Source organism: Corvus kubaryi, unplaced genomic scaffold (assembly GCF_017639235.1).
Source record: "Corvus kubaryi isolate FWS band 111438036 unplaced genomic scaffold, C.kubaryi_AGA036_p1.0 137, whole genome shotgun sequence".
Taxonomy (NCBI): Eukaryota; Metazoa; Chordata; class Aves; order Passeriformes; family Corvidae; genus Corvus; species Corvus kubaryi.
In genome coordinates this window covers 8,810,650-8,835,307 of record NW_024580671.1, presented here as the reverse complement: position 1 = coordinate 8,835,307, position 24,658 = coordinate 8,810,650, and the positions used below count along the sequence as shown (strand labels likewise).

Here is a 24,658-nt window from a genome sequence, read left to right as displayed (position 1 = left end):
CAAAAAAAGCAAAATAATGGTAATTTTCTTCTGAGGCAGGAAAGGTTTTCATCTTGGAGGCTTCATTACCTAAATTCGTCAAAATTATTGTATTCTTTGTTAATTTGCAGTGATTGTGGGGTTTGTAAGAGCATATTTCTTAAGAGTGAAGGAAATACTTTTTCTTTTATATTGTAAGAAATACATTTAAAAGCATTGTATTTTTATGTATCAATAATAACAGCTGTATTTCAAACATCTTTTTCTGTGAGAAGGAATTACTTCAATTATTGTCTTGATTAAATCAATTTCAAATTAGATACTTCATGCTGGTAGTTGGACTGTATGCTGTTTCTCAGGACCAGTTCTACTTACTATCTGCAAATGTCTCTGAGAAGATCATTGTGAGGGTAGGTATAAATTTGGATTACTTTCATGTAAAAATATTTACTGTTTTGATATTCACAGGAGATTGAGGGGTCATGATTCTCAGGCATAAAATTACCCCTGAGTCAAAAAGATTGAGGAAAAAAACTAGAATTGCATGTTGTATGAGTATGTTATCTTTTAATTATCAGAAATTAAAAATGTTAAAAGTAGAGTTATAAAAAGATTTAAAAAGAAAGCTTGTTATGAGTTCCAATACTAAATATATTGATTTTTCCAGATTCTTTTTTTATTCGAGGTGAAACAATTTACTTCTCTTGCCAGGAATTTTGTAAATGCTTTCACTAGCTAGAGTCTTCATTTTCCGAGGAGGATGAGAAGGAAAAAAAAGTAAGGGAAGAAGGTCAAGCAGCTCTAGGAAGATTAAGACCCATAGCTTCACTTTTCCAGTGTGTTTTCAGAGTGTCCCACCTCTCAATTTGATGGTAGTAATATAGGTTTCAAATTAGAAAAAGGAAGAATAATCTCTTTTCCTCTTAACTGTTACTTTTCAGTTCCCTCATTCACAGAACATTTTTCTTTTAGTACTCAGCTTTAGTCTACAGTTAGACTCGGAAAAGAGAAAAATCCCAAATCCAGAATGTAACAAGAGCTATGGAGAATTAGGGTTAGGGGAGAGAGAAAACACAAAGCCCCAGCGTGAGTGGGATTGCAAGGGACTGCCAAGGAAAGGTGGGGGCTGCTGAAAGCTTTCAGTCCTGGCTCCTTTTTCATGTGATCTGTGGGTGGTGGCTAATGTTTGAACTGGGCGTAGTCTGGAGTTATATTTATTTCTAGAAGCATACTATGTTTAGGGCTTAGAAAGATGGGGAATACATAGGTGCCATGTGGTGGGGCTGCAAAAGATGGAGAGGGCCTCTGGAAGATTGCAGTCCACTGAACTTTTTAGTGGGGGTCAGCTGAGGAGCTGCTTCTTGTTTGCATGGACTCTTTCTAGCCCTTGGCTTATGGAGAGGAATAGGCTTAGCATTTTGGTTTGGAGTCTAGTAAGACCAAGAGCTCTGGTGTATTAAGTGGAGCTGGGAAGAGGCTTCTAAAGTAAGTTGAGGGCTGTCAAAAGCTTTCAGTCCTGGCACCATTTTTGCAGGCCATTGCTTGGGCCTGTTTGGCAGCCCAACATCTGCCTAGGCTTATGACTACGGTTTGGTTTAGCATTTGGTTTTGGACAGAGCAGAAGGGCAAATCTCCAGCCCATGGGGTGTTGCTCAGGGGTTTCCAAAGGAAGATGAGGGCTTTCAGATGGTTTCAGTCCTGGCTCCTTTTTCATCTGGGGGTCCTCTTGTGCTATAAACCCTCTTCCTGCAGTTACAGTTAGGTTTTTGAAGGGCATTATGGCCCAGAGCTCCTTTCGGGGTGGAGCTGTGAAAAGGCTTTGAAAGCAATGTGTGGAGTTCAGCACTTTTCTGCCCTGCTGAGAAGTTTTATCATCCTGGCTGCTGCTGTGGGCTTTTTCACTTCAGGATGCTGAAGCACTGTGTTTGCATCATCCCTACATATATTATAGTTATTGTCCTTTATTTGTCCATTAATATCCACAATTCTGTTTTCATCTGAATTTCTCTTTCTGCATCTAACAGTGTTATAGATATCACATCATTAATAATTTGGGGAAGCTGTTGAATTTTCACATTTGTCTCATACTTGTTACAAGATATATATTTTTATGTAAGATTTAGAAATTTACATTTTCCTACTATTTTTAATATTAGATTATTTTGAAATTTCAATGAAGAGGGCTCCTTCAATGTATGTGAGACAGTTCTTGAACAGGAATTAATGGAATGAGATTTTGCAAACCTGATCACTCTTTCAGACAAAGGAAAAAGAAGGCAGTAAGGCAGAAAGATCAAGAGGCTCTGGTCTGAAGTAGTGAAAATATCAACAGGAAAGATAGAAAGAAAGAAAAGGTCATTTTTTAGATGTCTAACAGGGCTTCAATGGCAGGGTAAAGTGAGTCAGCCACTGGCTACCTTAAAGTGGCAAAGCTGTGCAAGTACACTATGAGAAAAAGCAGCTCATCTTCTGGCCTTTCATACACTCAAACACAACAAAGCTACCAGCTGAGTGGTGGTTGTCAGGCATATCAGATCATGCTCTAATTGTGACAAACAGTGGTGAGTACACAGTGCCAGGCCTTGTAGCTGGCAAAGCCCTGTGAAAGCCTGGCTTCTTTTTATCATGATTGTACTTTGGCCTGAACTCAAATTTAAAAAAACAACCCCAGAACAACAAACCACCCTAAAATGAGCTATAGAAATCAAATGCCTTTTCTGGTTATACATGTTCTGTCATTTTATTGGTGTTCTTTAAAAGACCCTGTTTCCTTGATATGAAATTTCTAATACGAATTAATTTGAAAAATTACAAAGGATTTTATGAGTCACATGTGTTTATCTCTTCCTTGTTTTCTCTTTTCTGATTTTCAGTCTCAGCTAAAATTTAGTGGTAGATAAAGAATGGTTATAATGTCAAAGTTAAAATTTGGAAAGCTTTGGACATTGTCAATTTAGCTTAAGGTGCTAATAAAGTAGAATTCAAGGGGAAAAAAGGGAAGAGGCCAGTCCTGTGTGAGCACAAACACTCAGAAGTGACTCCACTCTTGTTTTTTCTGTCAGTGTGTTAAAAAGCTTTTGAATACAATTTCAATATTTAAGATTTGGCTTTTCATTTTCCCAGAATTTCTAATAGAATAAACAATAGTGCATCTATGCTATACTGTACCTTTAAACAAAAAATTTCCTTCCAGGCATCTAACCCAGGACAGTTTGAGAATGACAGTGATGTACTGTGGCAGCGAGGACATGTTCCAGAGACTATAGTGTGTCATGGTCGAGTAGGAATTAACACAGATGCACCAGATGAAGCACTGGTTGTCTGCGGAAACGCCAAAGTTATGGGCAGAGTCATGCACCCATCTGACAGCCGAGCAAAACAGAATATCCGGGAGGTGAGGGCCATGCAGTATTTAGGGCATTCATGTTTGCACCACAACACATGTGTGGATCATTGTTCTGACACATGAAGCAGCTCCTATATCCTGGCTCTGCTGAAATGCTGGCCTGAAGAAACCAGATGTACCACTGTGCTCTGTAGAACCTATAGACTTTGGAGAGGGCCCTCTGTAGAAACTGGGAGCTGTCAAACTGAAGGGTAACTGGCAATACAAATACAAACAGCACTCTGATAGTGGGGAATGGTAAGATTGTCTATGTTTTTCAGTGTGATGATTGGCCAAATGACTGTGTCAGGCTAGTTGCTCTCTCAGTGGTGTCCTAGATGCCATGCTTAGTGTTTCAACATGTAAATCTTGGTATTTTTCCAACTAGGTCGATACAAATGAGCAGTTGAGAAGAATAACACAAATGAGGCTGGTGGAATATGACTACAAGCCTGAATTTGCATCTGTTATGGGAATTAAAGATACCCATGAAACAGGTATTAAGTCAGCTCTGTTCCCATTTTTCATTAACATCTACTGATATTTATTGTGCCATAGGGCCTTTTAACATCCTGCTATTTAATCCTCATTTTTTAGGTTACTGCAATTGCACACTTTGCTGTCTATCTCTTCTGGTATAAAAATGCCAAAATTAGGTATTGTCTGTAATTTTACAACTTCTGTTTCAATTTTTAAAGACGGGGAGTTTATTTTCCAGAAGTAATGAGACTGAAGTATGTGCTTACAAACAATTTTGTTCTTACTGCAGAGAAATGAGAATTCTAAAGGTTTCTAGTTTTTCTCTGTGGAATGGAGAAAAAACCCTGAAATACTGGATTTTTGTACCACAGAGAAATTCTAGATCTTTTTTTGCTCTGCCTGTAGTTTTTAGAATAGTCAGTGGGTATGCCAATGTGTTTCATGACATTATTTTTTGTTACCTTGCAAACAGGAATAATAGCCCAGGAAGTGAAGGGGCTTTTACCTGAAGCTGTTAGAGAAGTTGGAGATGTTGCTTGTAATGATGGAGAAAAAATAGAAAACTTCCTCATGGTTGACAAGGTATGGTCTTGAGGGAGAAAGTGGGGGTGTGTATTTAGACTGTTCTTTCATGTGGAGAGCTATGAACACGCGCTGTGCCCCATACAAAGCTGTAGCTCTCCACGTGCGTTACAGAAACGGCCTTTGGCGGATTACCGAAAAAAACTGAAACAACAGCTGTTTGCAAAGGACTGAATCTTTTAATGACAAGAAGAATCTATACTAAAAACTGATTACAATACTATATAAACTATAATACAGTTAAAAAGAAAAAGGCCTAGCTTTTCTGAATAAAAGTGGATAGCGATTTCATAGCATTGCTTCAACAAGCGGGACTCCAAAACATTCTTTTGTGTTGAAGTGTTCAGTTAATTAGGTGTTCCAGAAGTGAATTAAGCAATGATGTCATTCATCTTGTTAAATAAAAACTTCCTTACTCTAATCCTGGTATAACCTCTACATACCAAATCCAAGTGAAGGGGGTTTTTTTGGCGATCTGAAATGCTTTTTATAGGTTCAAAGTCATATGCTGTGAAATGGCACACAAAGTAGTTACCATGCTCATAGGTTGAAAACACTGTCTGGGTGTTGTCCTGTGCTCTCTTCCCCTCCTTTTCCTGTAGAAATAGGACTGCAAGGAACTGTCAGTCACAGAGTCCAGTCACACAAGACTGCAGACAGCACTTGTCTCAGAGCAGCCCGTCTGTTGAGCGCTGGTTCACTGCATGCCAAAGACGACTTCCCAGCTTTTTCCCACTTTCAGCTGATAATGAGAAGAGGGAGGTTTTAGAGATAGGTGACCTTATATTTTCTGGATGTTATTATGAACACAATCCGGCATTCATTATCATAATGCATTCTTTCATTATTCTGTAGAAATCACAAGTTTACACCACCAAACTTGGGGAAAATACCTATAAAAATACTGTATTTCGCTTGTCATCTCTTGCTAGTCTGTAAATAGTTTAAATTCATAGGTTAAATCTTCTAGGTTGTATTCCATATAAAAGAAGTATGAATTAGATACCTTTAATAATGTTGTGGAAAGAGCACTTCTGGAGATACTGTTGTAAAGGAGATGTTTAGAAAATGTGCTGTATTTGGTCAGGGTTCCAGCCTGTAGCTGATTTCTAGATGCTAGTAGAGGAGCAGTGGTGGTAGGTGGTGGCTCCAGGTTAGTTTTGCCCTTTAGGCCTTCCTGTTATATTGTATGACAGCTGTAGCATCATTTGCATTTTTGAACGCCCCCAAAATTGATTTGGGGTAGTCAGTTTTTTGGTCTGACAGAAGATTAGGTGGGAGAGTTGAGCTTTTGGTTCATATCTCTTCCTTGCTGAAATATCACACAAAATACCATCTCTAACAGTGCCTCACACCACTGTCTTTTGGGCCCATCATGTTCCCTTTCTTCTCTGTACCTTGGGTCTCTGGAGAGTGCTTGCCAGGGTGTCTTCCAGGGATATGACCTACAAATGGAGAATGCCTGCTTTCTACTTCATGCCTGCGGGATGTGATTCTGCTGTGTATGTGGCCCATGCAGGAATGGTTCGTTACAGCAATGGCTTAGTTGCTGCTTGGCATTTTCTTGACTGCTTGTCTAGATCTGGACCTGGGATTACTTCACAGACACTTTGGTGTTTTAATATGGTCAGGTAAATCTGTGCTTTCTCCTCTTTTTCCTAACACCTGTGGCAGAGCATATGAACGTCAATTCCATGAGCTTTGGGGTGACAGGAGCTGGAGAGATGCATCTAACAATATAAGATGTATACTGAATTCAGAGATTTGGAACATCTTCTGTCCAGGTGGAACATCTGATATAAATTCCTGAGCTCCCAGCTCCGAAATAGCTCAGCACCTTGGATAATAAATGGACAGTGCTTCATAACTTTTTTTTCAGTTTGGCAGGTGATGACACTTTGAAATTTCTTATCTCGTATTCCAAGTTTATTTCCAGATAAGTAGGGTGCTGGTGGGTGTTGTGTCTCTTTTTCAGTTAGCTGTTTGGAGCTGTTAAACTTGGTAAAATTAATTGATTGTATTACACATTTGAACCAGGCTCTGCTACTTTCTAGAGAAACATCTCAACTATGTGAAATTTGGTTTTTTGAGACAGAATCTTTCTTTTCTTCTCAGTTGCAGTGTGCTCAGTACTTTGTCACGAGAGAGGCAGTAAAACTCTGATCAGTTTTTTTTCCCCAAATAGAGTGTTTCTTCATTTTGCCAGAAGAGCCATTTTCTCAGCTAGTTGAAGCCACCTAGAAGTGATTCATGCTTGATTTGAAGACAAAGGAAAGGGCAGCTGCTCACATGTCATTGATATGAGGGCAAGTGACCATATAAGTGATTTCACAGTTCTAGGCACAGAGATTATTTTGAAGTCACTTTTTATTTAGATGGGCTGTTGGTATCCTGGCAGTAAGGAAGCTTGTGACTTACCACTGATAATGTGCTCTGATTCTGATTACACAAAATGCTGTCTGGTTTTGTGGAATGCAGTCACCTTTTAAAAAAAGGTATGCATGGCTTTTACAATGTGAAAGGAAAAACTGCTTTTACTAGACTGGAACACTTAGCAGTAATAACTTCATCCAATGGCACCAGTCTGGTTGCACATTAGTATGAGAAAGCCATTCTTTCAAACACAGCAAACAAAGTACTCTGCTACTATGTTCCTGCAGTGGATCAGTAACCATTTTTGTCTCAGAAATGGATAAAATACTTACTACCTGGATGGTTATACTGAGGGCTTCTCCAGCAGCAGATTGATACCTAGATGATAAGCAGGGGTAGGAGAATAGGAGGCTTTTCCCTGGTAAAATATCCAGAAGGAGTAAATGGAGGGTGTCTGAACTGTTTTAGTTGCAGAGATGACCATGTTACTAGAAACTACAAGACTCCTGTAAGAGACTGGAGAGGCTGAAGGGGAAAGCAAAATATTATGCAATCACAGCTTGACTCCTGCTTTGGTTTTAACCTGTCTCACCTCTGTGTGATTAACATTATGTGTACAACATGAATAGAAACTCTGGCTTGTCTGAGCCTACCTAATGCCTGTAGGTAAATGGTTGGATGGACATTTTGCTAAGCAATTCTGAAATCTGTGTTCAGCTGCAGCACTGAAAATCAAGTAGTAGATGCCTGTTGGAACAGTGTTAAGGTTTCAGTACAGTATGAAGGTAAAATACAGTTTAAATTCTTGGTGTAAAAATCTCTTTAGCTTCTTCAAATTTTTCTGCAAGTCCTCATTTTCAATTTACTGCCATTTAAATGTCTAGAAAAAGGCTTTTATAGTCATACGTGCGTCCCATTTACAATGAGATAACTTGTGTTTTTATAGGCGAATCCTGCACTTATTTCTTCTTGTTACATCTGATTGATGAATATACTATGGATCTACTTTTGTTACTGTTTGCTTCTCAGGATCAGATCTTTATGGAGAATGTTGGTGCTGTAAAGCAGCTTTGTAAACTAACAAACAATCTTGAAGTCAGAATAGAAGAACTGGAACAGTGGAATAGGAAACTGGCCAGGCTGAAACGGCTGAGCAGTTTAAAGTCAACAGTCAGTGAAGAGAGCAAAGTCAGGTATGTTTGGCTGGTTTTTTTTCTAATAGTTGTCACACAAATTGTTAAAGTGATCTCTGTGATAGAAGTGAAAACTGATTTTGCTTGACAGTAGAGTTCAGCTAATTTCCAGCATTTAAGTTGTGCAAAACACCCCAAATTTCTCATATTTTTTTTTACTCACTGACAAAATTAATATTTGAAATGGCTGTTAAATCTTTGTAATTGCTTCTGTTGCATAAAGCAAGGGTAGATTATGTCCAGTTACAGCTCTGGAACTTGGAAATTGCTTCTAAGGCAAATCTGCAGAGCTTCTTCTGCAAGAAGGAATCTTTAAAGAAATTGGGGCTTCAGCAGAAGTGATGAGCATTTCCTGTTTCTAAGCCATTTCCCCAAGTTTGCTTTGAAATCAAATGTAACATTAAAGAGCATTCACCTGAATGAGTTAACTGCAGATCTTTGTCCTTGAAAGTGAATCTGCTGACACTTCTGCCTTTCCCTTTGTAAATGTTAGAACTGAAAAGCAAGATGACATTAACACATTAAAAAATATCTTTTCATCACTAATTAGTTGCTGAAGCATTTGAATGTTAAAGAGATCTTGTCTCTTACAGCAGGTACAGTCGAGCTAATAGTCTTTTGCCATCAATAAAACCAGTCCCGCTAAAATCCAGGAAGGTGAGTGAAATTAAGTCCTTGTCTGAGTCATTCATTGTGATTTGCTTTCACTTTCTCTTGCTTGTATAGTGGTATAGAAAGCCGATACCCCTTTTCACAGGGATTGTATGAGGGAAGAAATACATACATTGACCTTTTTCAAGACAGTCTTCCTAGGCTGCCAAGTCCCATTCTTTAAGATGAACCAATGCTCATTTGCCTACCTTGCTTCTGCCAGTGACAAAGAGCAAGAGAATATAATAGGTCAAATATTCTTTGTACCATAATGACAGTCAAATGCTCCATCATTTAAGATCACCCTACTTGTTCGGAAAATGCCTTTCTTCTGTATTTTTACCAGTCTTGCTTTAACATGGTCTGAGCACATACTGAAAGCTGCTGAACTTTTAGTTCTGGCCACTTATTGGGTTCTTAATTTGATTTTGAAATACTCAAAAGTATGAAAAATGTCAGGAAGAAAGGACGAGGAGCTGTTACTTTTAGCTATCCTTTCGTCCTCTGTAATGTTTTTGTCCCCACACTATCAACAATGCACAGTGCACTCGCAATTTTAGGACCCTTTAATAACTGAATTTTTCCTCTGTAGATGCTGACACCTATATAAGGGTGATCATGAAAGAAACAAGGGTGAAGTATAGTCAGCCTAGTGTAGTATTTCTTAATCTACTAGTAGTGGCTTAGATATGTGCCACTTGATTTAACCAAACTTTTTTTTCCCCCTAGGTTTGTTTGTCCAAGACCAAAGAATCTTGCTCCATGAAGATTTTCCGAGTGACTGTAATAGCTTTGCTTGCTATTATGGCACTATGGTAACAATTAATTAACAACAATTTGACTTGTTTCTCGCTTCTCTTTTCTACTTACCTGAAAGAATATAGCACTTTTCCCCCTTCTTTTCCTTTCCTACTCGAAGAACGCAATGTGTTAAAATTAACAATGAATATCCTGGTAATATTGTAAAGTTGAAACCATTGTATAAAAGTGAGGTACTCAGGTGATGGACACACAGCTGATCTCTCTCCATGTCACAATATATGGTGCAACTTGACTGTACCTCAATGGCTTGTGCTACAGGTGCAAAACTGGACTCTGCATGTTTTATCCAATCATTCTGTGCCTAAGAACAATTTCTGATGTACAGAGTGATTCTGTTGTGTGAAATGAAGCTGAACTCATTCCCATTGTGGTGGGCAAGTATGTGACTGAAAGTTTAGCTTGTGACATTGGACTTGTGGAAAGGAAAGTATGCTCTGGACTTCTGAGACTACCATTTTCAGTTTCCAGGCCAAAAACCTGTGGCTTACAATCTCTTTGTGAACTAAGTACTTTGAAGTGGTGTTGTGATAGTATTTAGGTTGGAAACTGGCCATATTTTGTGTTGAATACAAGTATATGAACACAATATTGTATACGGGTATCTCATCTAAACCCCATTATATTCAGCTGAAATTTTTCCTGCTAAAGGGAAAGTGATGAGATAGTTAACACTTGCATGACTACATTTGGACATGGTGCTGTCAAGGTATTATTCATATTGTGTTGTATAAAAAGATGGATGTAAATCTATGGAATAATTCTCTTTCTACAGTGCTTTGACAATATGGAGCCTGTATTTACTTAGCATTCATGACAGACGTTTTGAAAAACATCCAGTGTACAGGCAAGTAAATTACCATTAGTGAATTCAAATGAGTAGAATTAGTAATAGATTGTGGATCAATTTGTTATGGTCCTCAACTCTAATGTTCATTTCTTAATGAATTGTTTTTCTTCGTCAGCAGCAACTCAAGTTCTGTTCCAGTCTCTCCCTCTACCACCACAGCAGGTACTGTGTCTCTGCTGGTCTGCATATACATAATGGGCTATTGTAAAATCCTGTACACAGCATTTGTGAGAATTACGGTTTTGTGTTTGTTTGTTTGTTTTGTTTGTTTTTTGTTGTTGTTGTTTGCTTTAGCATTGCAAAGGGAAAGCACAATTTCTCAGAGTACACAGCCCATTAGCAGGATCCCTGAAGTGAATTTCTGTGACATTTTGCCTTGTGACAAGGTCTATTGTTGTCCAATTCATCAACCAAAAGTCAAATCTCTAAGTTATGAAAAAAACAATGCAAAGGAAAAAGGTAAGTTGAAAAATTAGTTATTTATGATTTGAGCAGAGACTGTATGGAAAATGTGGGGGAAGGGGCAAGAATATTTAAAGGTAGTTAGCTTTCTACAAAAGAGCTTAGTCCAGAGGATTTAAAAAATCTTGATATAACTAATCATCACTACAGTCAATATGTTTTTGAAAAATCTGGCCTGGTTACCCTTAAGAATTTGGGGCCCTAAGATGTTTTTCAGGTGTCACTGTTCTTCCTGGCCATTCTTGGTAAATTATTTGATGTGAACTGGAAAGTCACCAATCCCTTTAATTAACCTTTGGCTACAGTTGGATGGGAGTTGATTTGGGGTAGTAGAGAATGAATTAACAGATGTAAAAAACCCCCCAAAAACGGAATCGTGTCACAATGTAATGATACTACATCTTTTCTATGGGCAGAGATAGAATTCCAACTGCCTGAAAACATAAAACTTACACTTCAAACTCTGATTGTTCAGGCAGGGGTTTTGGGTAGTATTATTTGTAGGCAGAGCTCTATAAAATAAAATACTTTAACTGGAATGAATTCTTTACTGATATTGTCTGCCAGATGTTATATGTGTAGTGTATGAGAGGGTGTGTTGTTTACAACTTTTATAATATTTATAAGAAAGGATTAATGCATAAAGGTATGCATAAACTATGGGAATCTGTATTCCTCTTTCCCAGTCCTTAACATTGCCAGTGTCTGGAAGCAAGTGTTAATATTACTAAACCAGCATTCATACTCTTCCTGTCTTGGCCTTGGAACAATTCTTGCACCAAAGTTGACAAAGTGGGGTTAAACTGGGGATGGATGCAGTTCAGCCTCTGAAGTACAAATGTCTGCCCGGGCAGGCATTACCAATTGCTGTGGCACTCTCAGCATGACCTGTTTCAGTGGGACTCATCCACTGGTCATTCCTTACTCTGCAGACAAGCTGTATGCAAGTGGTCCTTGTGATTCTTGTGAATAGTGCTGCAGTAAGCTCTGTGGCAGATATAGCTCACTACAGTGCTTTCAAGAGGTCATACCTGAGTAATTTGTGTTGCTCTGAAGCCTGAAAGAGTGTTGATTAATTAAAAAGACATTAATCTCATTTATAAGTGAGGGAACTGTAGATGGGTCAAAATGAAATATGAAAACCTTCTGTCCCCAGCTGGCTTCTTCTGATATTAGGTGGAAAGAGAAGATAAGAATAAACACAAAGCATTACCTTCTCAAGGTCTTATGCTCCAAATAGCATTAACTGTGGATTCAAGAGTGAAAAATCAGCACAGTACACAAGCTACTGAAAGATTTCAGTTCTGCATAAGTTTAATGAACCTGAATATATCCCCAGATGGAAGGTAACAATGTCAATATGAAATCCAAACAGAAGGAAAACCAACAAGCTGTTTAATGTAGCTGTAACCAAGATAGATGAAAATGTTTTCAGAACAAAAAGCTAAGAGTTAAATATGGGGAATAATCAAGATAAAAAGTGGATACTTTAGAATCAGCTGATTAATCTGATTAATGGAAAGGTGGAACTGTTTGAAATTGCAATTGAATTAAATACTAATTTAGGAGTTAGTACAGGCCTTTTGCTGTTCCACAATGCAGTACCTGAATTCAGTGGGAGCAGACTACTATGGAGTGCATCCATTGGAGCTCCTAATCCTTTGCATCCCAGATTTGTTGATGAAAAGTCTGTTAGGAAAGTTCAAGCAGAAGCAAAAGCATTCATAAGCAAGAGAAAATTTATTAAACAACAACTCAGCACATCTTTTTGTCGTCTAGCTTAATGTGGCCTTTTTCCCTCATACTTTCTTTTAATTGATTTCTCTGGAGGATTTAGGCTTTTGAACTTCCACTGATTTCAGTGGAACTGAGGAATGTGAATACCCTTCAGCATTTGGGCCTTTTCTGCTCTCTGCTTCCATGCCATCAATGCTCATTGCTCTCCCCTTAATGTTAAGCGTCACCAATAACCAGGAGCTGTACTTGCTTCCTCCTACAGTGCTGTTTCTCCCCAGTGTCTCTCCCCTCACAATAAAAGTTTGGTGGGGGTTCCTGCTGGATTTTGGTCAGCCTCATGCATTCACATTTATTGCCTTCAGAGGGTAGTTAACAGATTCATGGTAAAGTACCACCACCATGAGAAATCATTAGCAGATTTTTCCCCACACTGCTTACAGAATATTACAACTCACTTGAATTAAAACCACAGAGTGTTTGAGGGGAAAAAAAAAAGGCTACCACATTTATTGGATGAGTTTTGCTTAATCTTATCTGAAGATGATTGTTTTCCTCATTATGTTCTTATCATGCTTGTAGTTCTGTATGTTATTGAATTGGATTGTCACACCCCACATGGGCCTTTAAGAAAACCCTCAGTGTTACTATATGTGAAAGAGTGGAATTTTATTTACAATTTATTGAAGGTTGCTGTGGTGCTTAATGGTAATTCTTGGTGTTCTCAATTGGCACCTTGTATTCCAAATTTAGAATGCAGCAGCTTAAAGGACAATGAAATGGTAATTTTATGATGAGTAAAAGCCCAAGTGAAAATAAATTTCTACACTGGTTACTGACTCCGTTTGAATAGTTGAAATCTTAGTGAAGTAAATCTGTCTTTATCCTGATTTTTGTACAAAATTCTGATACTGCTTAATACTTTCTTCCGTCATCTGCAAAAGAATCAGTTTTAAGTGTTCGGTAATTCCAAGTTTTTAATATATATTCCTGCCAGTGCTTGCATGGGCTGAACTATTTTGTCTACATAGAGCAAACTTTTATCTTTACTAGGGGATTTAGGTTTTCTACAGAATAGTTCTCTGTTAATGAAAATACAAAATTACAGTGTTTAATGCATTGCTAGCATATCTGGATTATTAAGAGAAATCAGGAGAAAATGAAGGTGTGACAATTAGTTTGTGAATTAAAGGGAGGAATGAGAGAATGAACAGGCTTTTGTTAGATCTGCCCCAAGATGACTGTACATGTACAAGTGATTGCATGTGTTCAGTGGCCATTTTTCTAGGTGTGTGGAACCGTATAAAGAAATGGAACAGCAGATGACTACTAAATGCTGCAATTACCACAAAAGCTGGCAGAACCTGCAGATCTGTATGATGAGCTAGTAAATAGAAAATGGATTCAAGGAATAGCTGGCAGCAGTATGAGAGGTTCATAAAAAATCACAAAACAGATTAAAATCCCAAAGAGGATTTTGTATTACATTGCTTCTGGGCCCTTGGATTCCAGTTGTTTATGTTGCTCCATGCTCTTGGTCACTTACTAGCATGAGAAAAAACTGGATTTTCTTATTTCCCAGTACTGAAATGAAATCCAAATCTGGAATGAATAAGAGAACAGTCAGGTCAATCCACCTGTCTTGTTTCAGTATCAGTTATAATGCATTTTCATCCTTCCTTCCTATCATGAAACTGTCATTTCTATTCTAAGCAGCCATTCTGAAATCAGAAAGATTCCTTTGGGAAACATGGGAATGGAGTATTTTGGTATTCTAGAAATGGTATTTGATGAAGCACATTAGTTTAGGCAAGATTGGCATTTCCCAGTGCCAGTTTCCTGGTAACACATCTCTGAACAGATTCTTAGCTGGCAATTTTTGTAGAAGCACAAATTAATAGCATTAAATAGCATTAAACTATTTCCCATGGGCTCAAAGGGCCTTTTGCCTTCCCCAAGTTGTACTGTATGATGATTATTCAAAAGACCTTTAAAGTTCACTTTTCTAGAGAAGTGCTGAGAAAATTAATAGAAACAATTAGAAAAAGAAGTCATCAGCTTATATTACCCAGCCTAGTTCATTGTTTGAAGTTACAGAGGTGACGTCAGTGAACATGGTGATTGTGCTGTTAGAGCTGTGTATTAGCTTTTTAATTTGATTATGCATCCTCTCTCTGAAGCAATGGCTCAGTCCTCAGTATCTTAACATCTCACATTCAAAAATCCAAGTTGTTCTCCCAGCTTACATTTGCATGCAGATTGCATTCCTAATGCCATTTTCTCACTAATAAGAAAGATGTGGCTTTATGATCAGATTTGTGCTGAAGTGCCTGTCTGCTTATTGACCTTCGCTTTGGCGCTCTGTTATAGAAATTGGTGATGTTCTCTGTGTGTGGTGAAGCCTTTTCTACTAGGCTATTTTTTGGAAATATTTTCAATATCCTGTAGATGTCAAAAGCTTGTTTCTTGTTATCTGCAAACTTACTTTTGCTGTGTATATCTTCTTCTGAATAGAGGTGGTTTATATTTTAAAGACTTCTCTTGTGGTTATGCCTGACTTTACTCAAGAGATAATTAAAAAAATATCTCCTGGGTTTGTATTCATACTTTGCTGTTACAGCTGAGCAAGACTAATCTGGGGGTTGTTTGTGCATTCATCCTTTCACAGGAAAAAAAAGCGACATGTTACCCAAAAGACATCTGGTCAAAAAACCTAGTGGAAGACCTGATCTTGGAAATGACTGTAAGTCCTATATTTAAATGAGAAAAAAAAAAAAGTTAAAATGTTTACTTGTATAACTTTCAAGATCTACTTTTAGGCTTGGAATTCTGCTTCTGGAATTTAGAGAAGTTTCAGCTATAACTCATCATTATAGAGAATTAGCACTTGTGAGTCTAGTTCCTGTGAACCACAGGAAACCTGTGATTCACTGTAATTTTCAGTTTATTCTTACATCTTCATTAAATTTTTATAGATTCTGACTGCCCTCTCTACAGAGTTCTTAGGCTTGGCTTCAGATACAATAAAATGACAAGTGGCATTTTCCTTGACAGGGGCTAAAATCTAGTGCTTAAGTATGTGAGCGTGATATTTGTGTGCAGGAAACTCATGATGCAGTGTGAAGGAAGTGTTTTGGGGTTTGCCTCATCTCACCTAAGGGATTAAAATGTCAGCTGCTGAAAGGGGCCATCTCTGCCTTCAGATCTTGACACTGCCTGCTTCAGAGGAGATGAAATGAAGTTCCTTGACACAGGACATTTGGCTGGATTTCAGGTTCCCCTTTTAGAGACTGTGCACTGCTGTCAGAGCCAGTCTGGGCTGAAAATATTGATTCTTTTATGTAAAGACGAGTATCTGCTGACTACATATGTTATAACAGCATGCTCTGGCATTCATTCAGTATGAGCAGGATTATGCCTTGTGTCTTTTTGGTTTATGTGCATCCTCTGTTTTAAGGCTTGTTTTTTTAAATAAATATTTGATTAAAGAGTAGGCAGTATTTGGACGATAAAACACTTAGACTTAGACATCTAGACAATGCACTTAAAGCAGGTGAGAAATAGGTTCTGCTTGTTGCCTAGATGTGCCCCAGTGGGATGATCTGGGAAAAATCATTCCCCTTCTGATTTTTTTTTGCATGGGTACCCACACCCCAGACAAAATCCTCTGAGGCATCACTATGTTACATGTTGTAATGAGATGCTCTGTCACAGGAAAATGTTCTCCTGTGCTAGTTCTCTGAGATGAACATACTCAATTTCCCTCTGTCACTTGTAGATATTTGCAGGATGAAATTTAAGTATATACTTCCACACAGAGATTTTATAATCAGAGAACAGGTCAGCCTATACTCATCAAGTTTCTTTGCAAAGCAGGGAATGGTTGCTGTAGACCAGAGGAACAGAAATGCAAAACCAGCATGCACAGCGTGATGTGAAGGGCTTGGGCCTGCCGAACCAAGTCCTCCTTGTGCTTTCTGCACCACAGACTTGGTGAAGGGTCTGCAGGGGAAGCCATATGAGGACCAGCTGAGATGACTTGGTTTGTTCAGCCTAGAGAAGAGGAGACTGAGGGGAGACCTCCTGGTGACACACAGCTTCTTCCTGGGGGGAAGTGCAGGGGCAGGCACTGATCTCTTTGCTCTGGTGATCAGTGACAGGACCCGAGGGAACAGTAGGAAGTTGTGTCAGGGGAGGTTTAGGCTGGGTATTAGGAAAAGGTTTTTCACCTCAAGGTTGGTCAGGCACTGGAACAGGCTCCCCAGATAAGTGGTCATGACACCAAGGCTGCCAGAATTCAGGAAGGATTTGGACACATGGTGTCCTGTGCAGGGCTAAGAGTTGGACGCCGTGATCTTGTCAGTCCCTTCCAGCTCAGGATTTTCTATAATACTATGATTTCAAATCACCCAGCCCTTTCCCAAACCATTGTCAGCATCAGCTTAGTTCCACTCAAAGGGATTAAACCTGTTCAGCCCCTTGTGTTTAAGGGGCTGCCACAGTGCGTACAGAAATGGTCTGGTTTCAGAGTCTGAGGTGCTGCAGGTTCTAACTGTGGATTGGATGACGTAGATGTATCCAGAAGAAAAAAGGCTTTCAGGATGCAGCTCAGTGAAGCTATTCCCAGGCCAGCTGTGAAAGCAGAACCTGTACTTCTGTGTTAGCACCCTAGTTCTTGCTGCCTAAATCTAACAGGGCTAATCTGCCCAAGGGAAAAACAGCGTTATCATGGCTATGCTCATCATCTATATGTAGAATATTACAAAACTCTTGCAAAACCAAAAGTTCTTGCAAGTTCAAGGCAACACTTTATGAAGGAATTATGTTTTCTTGCACAGAGAATTAGAAACAAGTTTTGTTGCATTCCATATTATTTGTCTCAACAAAGATACGTTTTTTCAAGTTAATGGTTACTTGAATGAGTATGGCTTCTAGTACCTTAAAATGAATATTGACACATTTGTGTTCTACTTGGGCTGCCATCAAAGCAGCCTTCAATGTCTGCCCAAAAGAAAATGGTACAGTGTTAGGTTCCCAGGATATTTGTCCTTGCAAACTAAACAAGGATCTTATCTCCAATGGCAGAATGAAGGTAATCAACCAGAGACTTTTAACTGAGTGCTAATTTAGACCTGCAGCAAGTCTTGTAGTGTCAATCAAGAGAGTAGACTAACTGCAGTTTTGTTATGCTCTTATCTAAGGTTTCTGAAATAATCAGGAATAAACCATTGTTCTTAATACTTTTAGGGATTGATACAACAGTCAGTTCCATACAGATTTTGGAAACTCAGCAAAGCATTGACAATCGCTATTGTAGAAAAAATCTGCACTGCAGGTAGGTGAATTTTTTTATTATGCTGTGGTGGAATAAAACACCATTAATGTGGCCTGGCTGCCTGGCTGGCTCCTGCTCACAGTTGTTTCCTCTAGCATGCAGGAGCCTTTGATACCTTTTTATGTTTCTTTCTGTTTAAATTTAAATGCAGTTTTCATGTTTTGGCAAAGATACTGTCTATCTCAAATCCTATGTGTATTAATGCAACCTTTTTCAGCTCTGGAAATTTCAGCTATGTTATTCCTATTAACAAATACACACCCATGGATGTAGAAATCTCACTGGAAATAAAGTAAGTACAATTAAAAGGAATACATGCAAAAGACTGCAGTGGTTCATTATTTGATAGAAATTCTTGCCTGATGTCTATTGTTACACAAATGTGTCCTCTTCAGAGGAGTGGGAAAAATCTATGCACAATTAAATTCTTAATGCAGACCTTTGGGTAGATTCCTTGCTCTAGCATAGGCCCAATACCATTCTCAACTCAAGGAAAATTTCACCCAATGTTGCAGATACTGAAATCCAGAAGCTTCTATCCTAGGAATCATTTGAGCAGACATGTATGTGTATATTGGCAGGATTGTGGCCTCTGGCCTGGGGATCAGCTTTTTTTTGTTGTTGTAGAGAAACATTATTAGGAACATAACATGAGTAACTCCAGAGAGTACCTTCTTTGAGCCTGTTGTGCCAAGCCCTGTAAAAGGGGGATTCTTGTGAAGGAGCTTCTGGTATCACATAAAATTGTGACTTAGGGCAGGGAAAAGCAGCAGACTTATTCCTCTCAGCAGGTATTTTCTCCTCAAAAGCCCACCTCTATGTTCTCCCAGAGGGAACAAGTCCTTTCTTTTGGAGTTTTATTCTGAGAAAGGCCAGTGATAGCCAGAACAGCTGCCAAACTATCTGCTTGATGACACTTTATGGCTCCTGTCTCTGCAAGAAAGGACTCGTCCAGTCTTTTGATCTTCAATGTTATCCCTGTAAACATCTGCCTTTTTCAGATAAGATGACATGTAACAGTACTCCTGAAGTACTGTTTGTACTTCACTGAACACTCCTGAAGTGTCTGCTTGTTTTCTACAGCCACTGAAAATTTATCTTTTAAATGTATGCCATTATAATCCAATAGTACAGCCCTCCCATGTAGGGATCAATACATCACACTCAGAGTTTCATTGAGTATGAATTTATTTTGAATATTGGTTTGTGGTTTGGGGGTAACTGATTTTATTTTTAATAAAGTAATTTATCCTTATTTTTCTCTGTTTCTTGAAGCACCACAGAACCATTAATTATATTTCTCTGCAAAGTCACATTTGGAAATTATTGCTCCCATTATTCTTCAAGCCAAAACAATAGGAAGGATTTCCAAGAAACCACACAGGTAAGACTTTTGCAGCAATACTCTGGCCTGTGGGGATCATTTTTTATAAAACTAATGGCTGCAAAATTGTGACTTTTGTTAAAGTACTAAAAATCCAGTGGTACTTTGAGTCTGTCAGTCATGGCTGACTTTGGCATGACCATAATGCGATGCAATAACTTTTTTGGAGTCAGTTTTCTGCTGACTTTTACAAAAATCTATCCAGTGATTCTCTGCAAGGACAGTTTTAATTCTGCTTCAGCCTAAGTCACCACTCTAACTCATTATAACTCCAGAGATTCTTTAAAAATGGGAATAACTTATCACTCAGAGCTTTAGGAGACAGAGTCCTCCAAACTCTCATCTACTTTATGGTTTTCATTATTATCTTATGGGTAATGAATTCCAGTTTTAAAGTCTTGAATTTGCTGATAACAATGGTAATATTCCCCTTTATTTCTGTGTGAACAGGAGTTTACCAATAAATCCCTCTAGGGAAAATTCTTAATTTTAAAAGCAAAAGTTGTTTACTTATCATTCTCTGGATTGCCTCGATGGGGATAAAACTGTTAAAACATGTTAGCTTTTCCCAATAAAAAAATATTTAGTGACCAGGTCTTGCAAATCTTTAAGCATCTCCAGTAAATTGATGAAGGCTTTAAACTCTCATCGAGTTCCCTGGACATACAAGACTCCTTAAGGCCCCCATTTGTCAATGTTTGTTTGGAAACGCTTATTCTGGCTAAAATGGTAGGAAAGGCAGAAGCAATGATAATAGCATTTCTGAACACATTATAGGAGAAACATCCCTGAATTTGGAAGTAATTTCAGAGTCGTCTTTAGGATTCTGATCTATGCTCCCATACATAACATGTTTTTAATTGATTTTAATTTTTTTTTTGTGCTTAGTCAAATTAGAGCACTTGAGATACCTCCAGCCTTAAACTGCCTTTTTGCTCAACTTTTCAAATGTCTTTGCAAAAAGTTGCAGGCTTCTCTCTAACTGTGGCAAAGTCATCCGAAAGCCCAGATTTTCTAAGTTTTGACCTGTCTGCTGTAATTTCAACAAAATTGGAATTAAGTCAGACATAGCGAGTATTGCAATGCAGAAATGTCCTTGAAGCTTACTGACAAAACTGGTCAAAGAGATTTCGTGTGTCAACCTGAAATCCACATCAAAAGACTAAAGCTAACTAGCCTCCAGCAGCAGTGAGCATTCAGATTTGATGTGACTCAGAATAGAAATGCTGCCTAGTTGAAGAGGTTTCTTTCAAGAGGATTTTTCTAGGGATTGGAAGGCTTATTCCCTACCAAAAGGCAGAGCAGCAATCATTTGGACTCAGCAGTCCCACATAAGTTTTGTCACGTGAACATATCATCTCCAGCAGAGAGGATGTGTCAGAAAGTGAAGTGAGGAGAAAAAGATGAAGAAGTTGAGACACTAGAAATAAAAGTTACCATGGATCATTGGGTAAAAGAGAGGTGAGGATTGAATTTTGTTTTATTCATTGTAGCATAAACATTTCAGGTATAAAATATATTGTTTCACTTGTACATGGCAGTACACTGTAATAAAAATTAGCATGAAACCTTGCAGGTATCTGTTTTTGAAATACTGAGTGAAGACACTACCCACATCTTCAGAATGTAAAGAGGAACTTTTCTGTCTTCTGGGCACTGCTAAAGTTGCTGGCCCAAAATCAGCAGAGCTGCCATTTGCTACTATTACAACTTAAAGCTCTCAGACCACCTGGCACATCAGGAACAATCCCTATTTATTGTGGGATTTGCTCAGAAAACAAGTGAGGGAATCCAGTTATTCAGAGCCAGCTGAGTGTCACTGGGAGTCAGATGCCTGCAGTTCCCATGTGGAGCTGATCAGAGTAAACCGACATTCACAGGGTTTAGTCAGCACTTGGTCTTTAAATACTTTGACTACAGCTATCAAGGCTTGGTATTGTAATTACTTTGCACTGCATTTGTCAATTAAATATTTCCAGAGCTTATCCTTCTCTCCAATTCCCCATGAAATAGGGTTATCTAATGTCTCCCATTTATCACCTAGGGACGCCAGCATGTTTGGGCTCTCCCTGTAGCTAAGCTGTATGACAGCGCATATTCTTTCCGTGTAGCTGTGCCGGTAAGCCTTTTCAAACAACAACATAACAAAAGACAAATAGCATCTGAAATGACAGAAGTTCCTATATGAATCTCTTTGTTTTTCTTTTGCAGGGTTTTGCTAGCTGCTTGACAGACCCTTATTTTGCTGGAATGTTTTTTACTGATTACTACTTCTACTTTTATCGGCAGTGTAACTAAAATGTTGCCAAACATTCTGTTCTTTGGGGAAAAGATGAAGAAACATGTGATATGAAAAAGAGACTTGCAAATGACCCTGGATATTTTTTAAGCCTCTTACTGAGTTGTGTGGGACTTTCTTGGTTTTTTTTCAATTTTAGATTAAAAAAAAGTAGAAAAATAAAGTGTTTGACAACAACCATAGCTCTGCATTTCCAGAAGTTGTTTCTAAAGAGACAAGAGGTAATGGAGTATATGATGATATTGTGGGTGGAGTGGGAGCTTCAAAGTTTATTAGAGAAGCCCTCCCATTGAGTCACAAGGTGCAGAATGACCTCTGACTTTCTAAACTCAGAGAGGAGTGTAGGTGCAGTTCGATCCAATCTTAGCCCCAGACTTGGTCAACGGTTTAAGTCAAAGGAATTGTACACATGTGATTGAACCTCTGTACAATTTTGTCATGCAGGATTAAGGATGGCAAGCCAGATGTATAAAAATGAATGATTTATTATGATAAATGTTTGGGCAAAAAGATCTTAATCAGAATTACTTACTACATGGTATAGAAGCTAATGCTACTAGTATAGTATAGGATAGTGTACTGTATCAAAGCAATGATATTAAAGCTACCAAAAAAACCCCAATTATTGAGTAGAGATCAATGTTACTCACCCATACAGATGACTGTGGGCAAACATCTTTAGCTCACCTTAAGAGGCATGCCCACCCAAGGGAGGAATCTCCACGCACGCTCCAAGAAGGGGTATGCTAGAAATCCCTCTCATTTGAAAGTGGCACTTATATAGTGCATATATGTAAGTGGTACTTTTATAGTATAAAGTGATTCACTGTTACTCATATGTCTCCAGGACAGCTGTGTCAGCTCAGCATCTTTAGATAAGGATACTTTACTATATCTGCCACACCTTCACCTCAGTATCAGGATGTTTAACTTTGGGGTTGATGAGTCAGATTTCATTTTGCATAATTCAACATCAAAAGCGGCATGACACCTCTTCTCAGTTCACCACTGATAGTTTTGCAAAACTTGCATCGCTCAAGTTTTTACTGCATCCCAGACAGAGCATCCTGCTACAGATGTGTAAATAAAATGATCATATGGATCATAGTGAAGTTATATGATATTGTACATTAAACAGACAAGAGCAAGTGGGTAGGAGCACTGCTGAGTGGAGATACACTTCAGTTTTCAGAAAATGGAAAGATGATTAAATATTATTTGCAATAAGGAGACCTGCTTCTGTCCTACAGGCATACACCTTCTTTTAGTATCTGCTGCCCATTTTTGGATATAAATCTATTTATTTTTTTGCTAGCAGAACAAAACCCAACCAAAACTCTGAAAGAGAAATGTAGCACTGTGAAAATGCCCTCTAAAATAAGTGTAAGTTAGGTAACAACAGGTCAATTCAGTTGCCTGTGTGTTTCCATTTCAGAAAGCAGTCCCATCATTACCGCCACAGTTGTGATTTAATAATGCTACTGCTGTTTCAATGAGTTATGTTTTAGCTACCTTTTTTTTTTTCCCTGAAACTGTACAGCAGGAATGAACTATTTACTCCTAAATTCAGGTTATATTTTTTTTTGGTGTTTGTGATTTGTGATAGTGTGATGAAAGAATAGAAATATTGAGAAGAAGAATATCTTGCCAGTGTGGCTTTCTAAGTTGCATATGGATACACACCTGCATGGGAAAACTCTTTCTGTTTATATTTAGGAAATACATTTTTAAGGAAAAGCTATTTGAATGAGATTTTACATTAGTTGCTCAGAAGGAAATCAGATATAATAATCAAGTAAAGTATAAATAGTGTTATAGGGTATGTTTAGATCAATCCTTCTTTTTGTGTAGAGAAAAGAAAGTAAATATAACACAGAGACTTCAGGTTTTTAAAGATTTATGATGTGAAAGTTACATTTGAACAACTGTTCTCTGAATGAAATTATTTAGCGTCGAAAGGGAAACATTAGGAAGAAAAATGAATGTCTAAAAAAGACCTTGCCACAGTCTTTGTAAACACCAGTGTGCCTTAATTGTGTATTTATGGCCTGACAATGTGATGGGAGAGTTTGTTTCTGTGCCTTGATTTGGCATTTCTTTTGTCACTATTTTGGGATTTCCTTTAAGGATGTCCTTCTCACTGATTTTTTTTTAGATGTATGTGCTTAGTTGGGGTCAATTGCAATGTCAGGCTTTTTTTTCCTTAAATGACTCACTAGTTTGACCTTATGTGTTTAAGGGGTTTTTTGTGGTGTGGGTTTTTTTTTTTTCTGGGAATTATTTGTGGTGTAAATCACTGTTCTATAATATTCCAGAGACTAACTGGTCTTGGAACTTGGGATACAAAATAATCAGAAGTTTGTGCCTTTAGTTTTTTGTAGTCCATACTTGAGGGAAGAGTCAACCGGTCACAGATGATAAAGCATGTGCATTTTGAACAAAAATTCTACCTTTTTAGGCCCACCTGGTTTTCATCACACTGTTCTGGATTCTAATAGTCTTCCCAGTGGCACAGAGCACTGCAGCAGGAGAATATAAACTCTAAGTGTTTCCTGTCATCAAAAAGCTTTCTGTAATTAGAGTCTAAGGTGAGGTGCGTGTGGGATAGCAACTCTTTTCTTTCTTAAAAAGCTTGTGGTGATTTAATTACACATCAGTTTGCCCATTTAAGAATTTTCAACTAGTTCTTTACTCCTGTCCTATGTTTGTAGAAAGATACTGTTGAAGATTTCATTCAGATTTAAGGTGACACGAAGCTTGTATGAAGGCTGTGTTCTAACATGTCTGAGATAACAAATACCAATCTTGGCAAAAGCTAGGGAAGACCTAGCACAAATTACGTACTTGGAGTTAAAAGAACTGTGGCTGGGTGCTGTTTAGCTGCTTACTGGGGTTAAACTGTGACACAGCCCCACCAGATACCCAGTGAGTGACTGACCTACATGACCAGAATTTGATCCATTTTGGACTGGAAATATAGAAGCTCTAAGAATGATTCTCACTCCCATAACTGCGGAGCTTTCACTTTACTATGTTTCAGGAAGTGGAACTCATCTTGACAGCACTGGACTGGTGACATTCTTGGTCTCCTGCTGTCCTTCTCCCTTGTATGGCATTGAACTAGAACTACCA

At 38.3% G+C, this 24,658-nt stretch overlaps 1 protein-coding gene across 5 annotated transcripts in view; it reads left to right on the top strand.

The window, feature by feature from the left end:
- MYRFL (myelin regulatory factor like) overlaps positions 1-21,707 on the top strand; it is a 39,011-nt gene extending 17,304 nt beyond the window's left edge. Inside the window, exons 9-24 of one of the 5 annotated variants that reach the window (XM_042017782.1) lie at positions 299-389; positions 3,173-3,373; positions 3,753-3,861; positions 4,317-4,426; positions 7,829-7,992; positions 8,586-8,649; positions 9,373-9,458; positions 10,238-10,309; positions 10,431-10,474; positions 10,607-10,771; positions 15,177-15,251; positions 17,756-17,843; positions 18,061-18,135; positions 19,119-19,227; positions 21,272-21,346; positions 21,439-21,707. In XM_042017782.1, the coding sequence (XP_041873716.1) occupies positions 299-389; positions 3,173-3,373; positions 3,753-3,861; positions 4,317-4,426; positions 7,829-7,992; positions 8,586-8,649; positions 9,373-9,458; positions 10,238-10,309; positions 10,431-10,474; positions 10,607-10,771; positions 15,177-15,251; positions 17,756-17,843; positions 18,061-18,135; positions 19,119-19,227; positions 21,272-21,346; positions 21,439-21,525 (1,615 nt within the window). In that variant the 3' untranslated portion in view covers positions 21,526-21,707. Of the gene's footprint in view, positions 1-298; positions 390-3,172; positions 3,374-3,752; positions 3,862-4,316; positions 4,427-7,828; positions 7,993-8,585; positions 8,650-9,372; positions 9,459-10,237; positions 10,310-10,427; positions 10,475-10,606; positions 10,772-15,176; positions 15,252-17,755; positions 17,844-18,060; positions 18,136-19,118; positions 19,228-21,271; positions 21,347-21,438 lie in introns of all 5 variants that reach the window. The other 4 variants (XM_042017781.1, XM_042017783.1, XM_042017785.1 and 1 more) reach the window with 4 other exon arrangements.
- Positions 21,708-24,658: the final 2,951 nt, after the last annotated feature.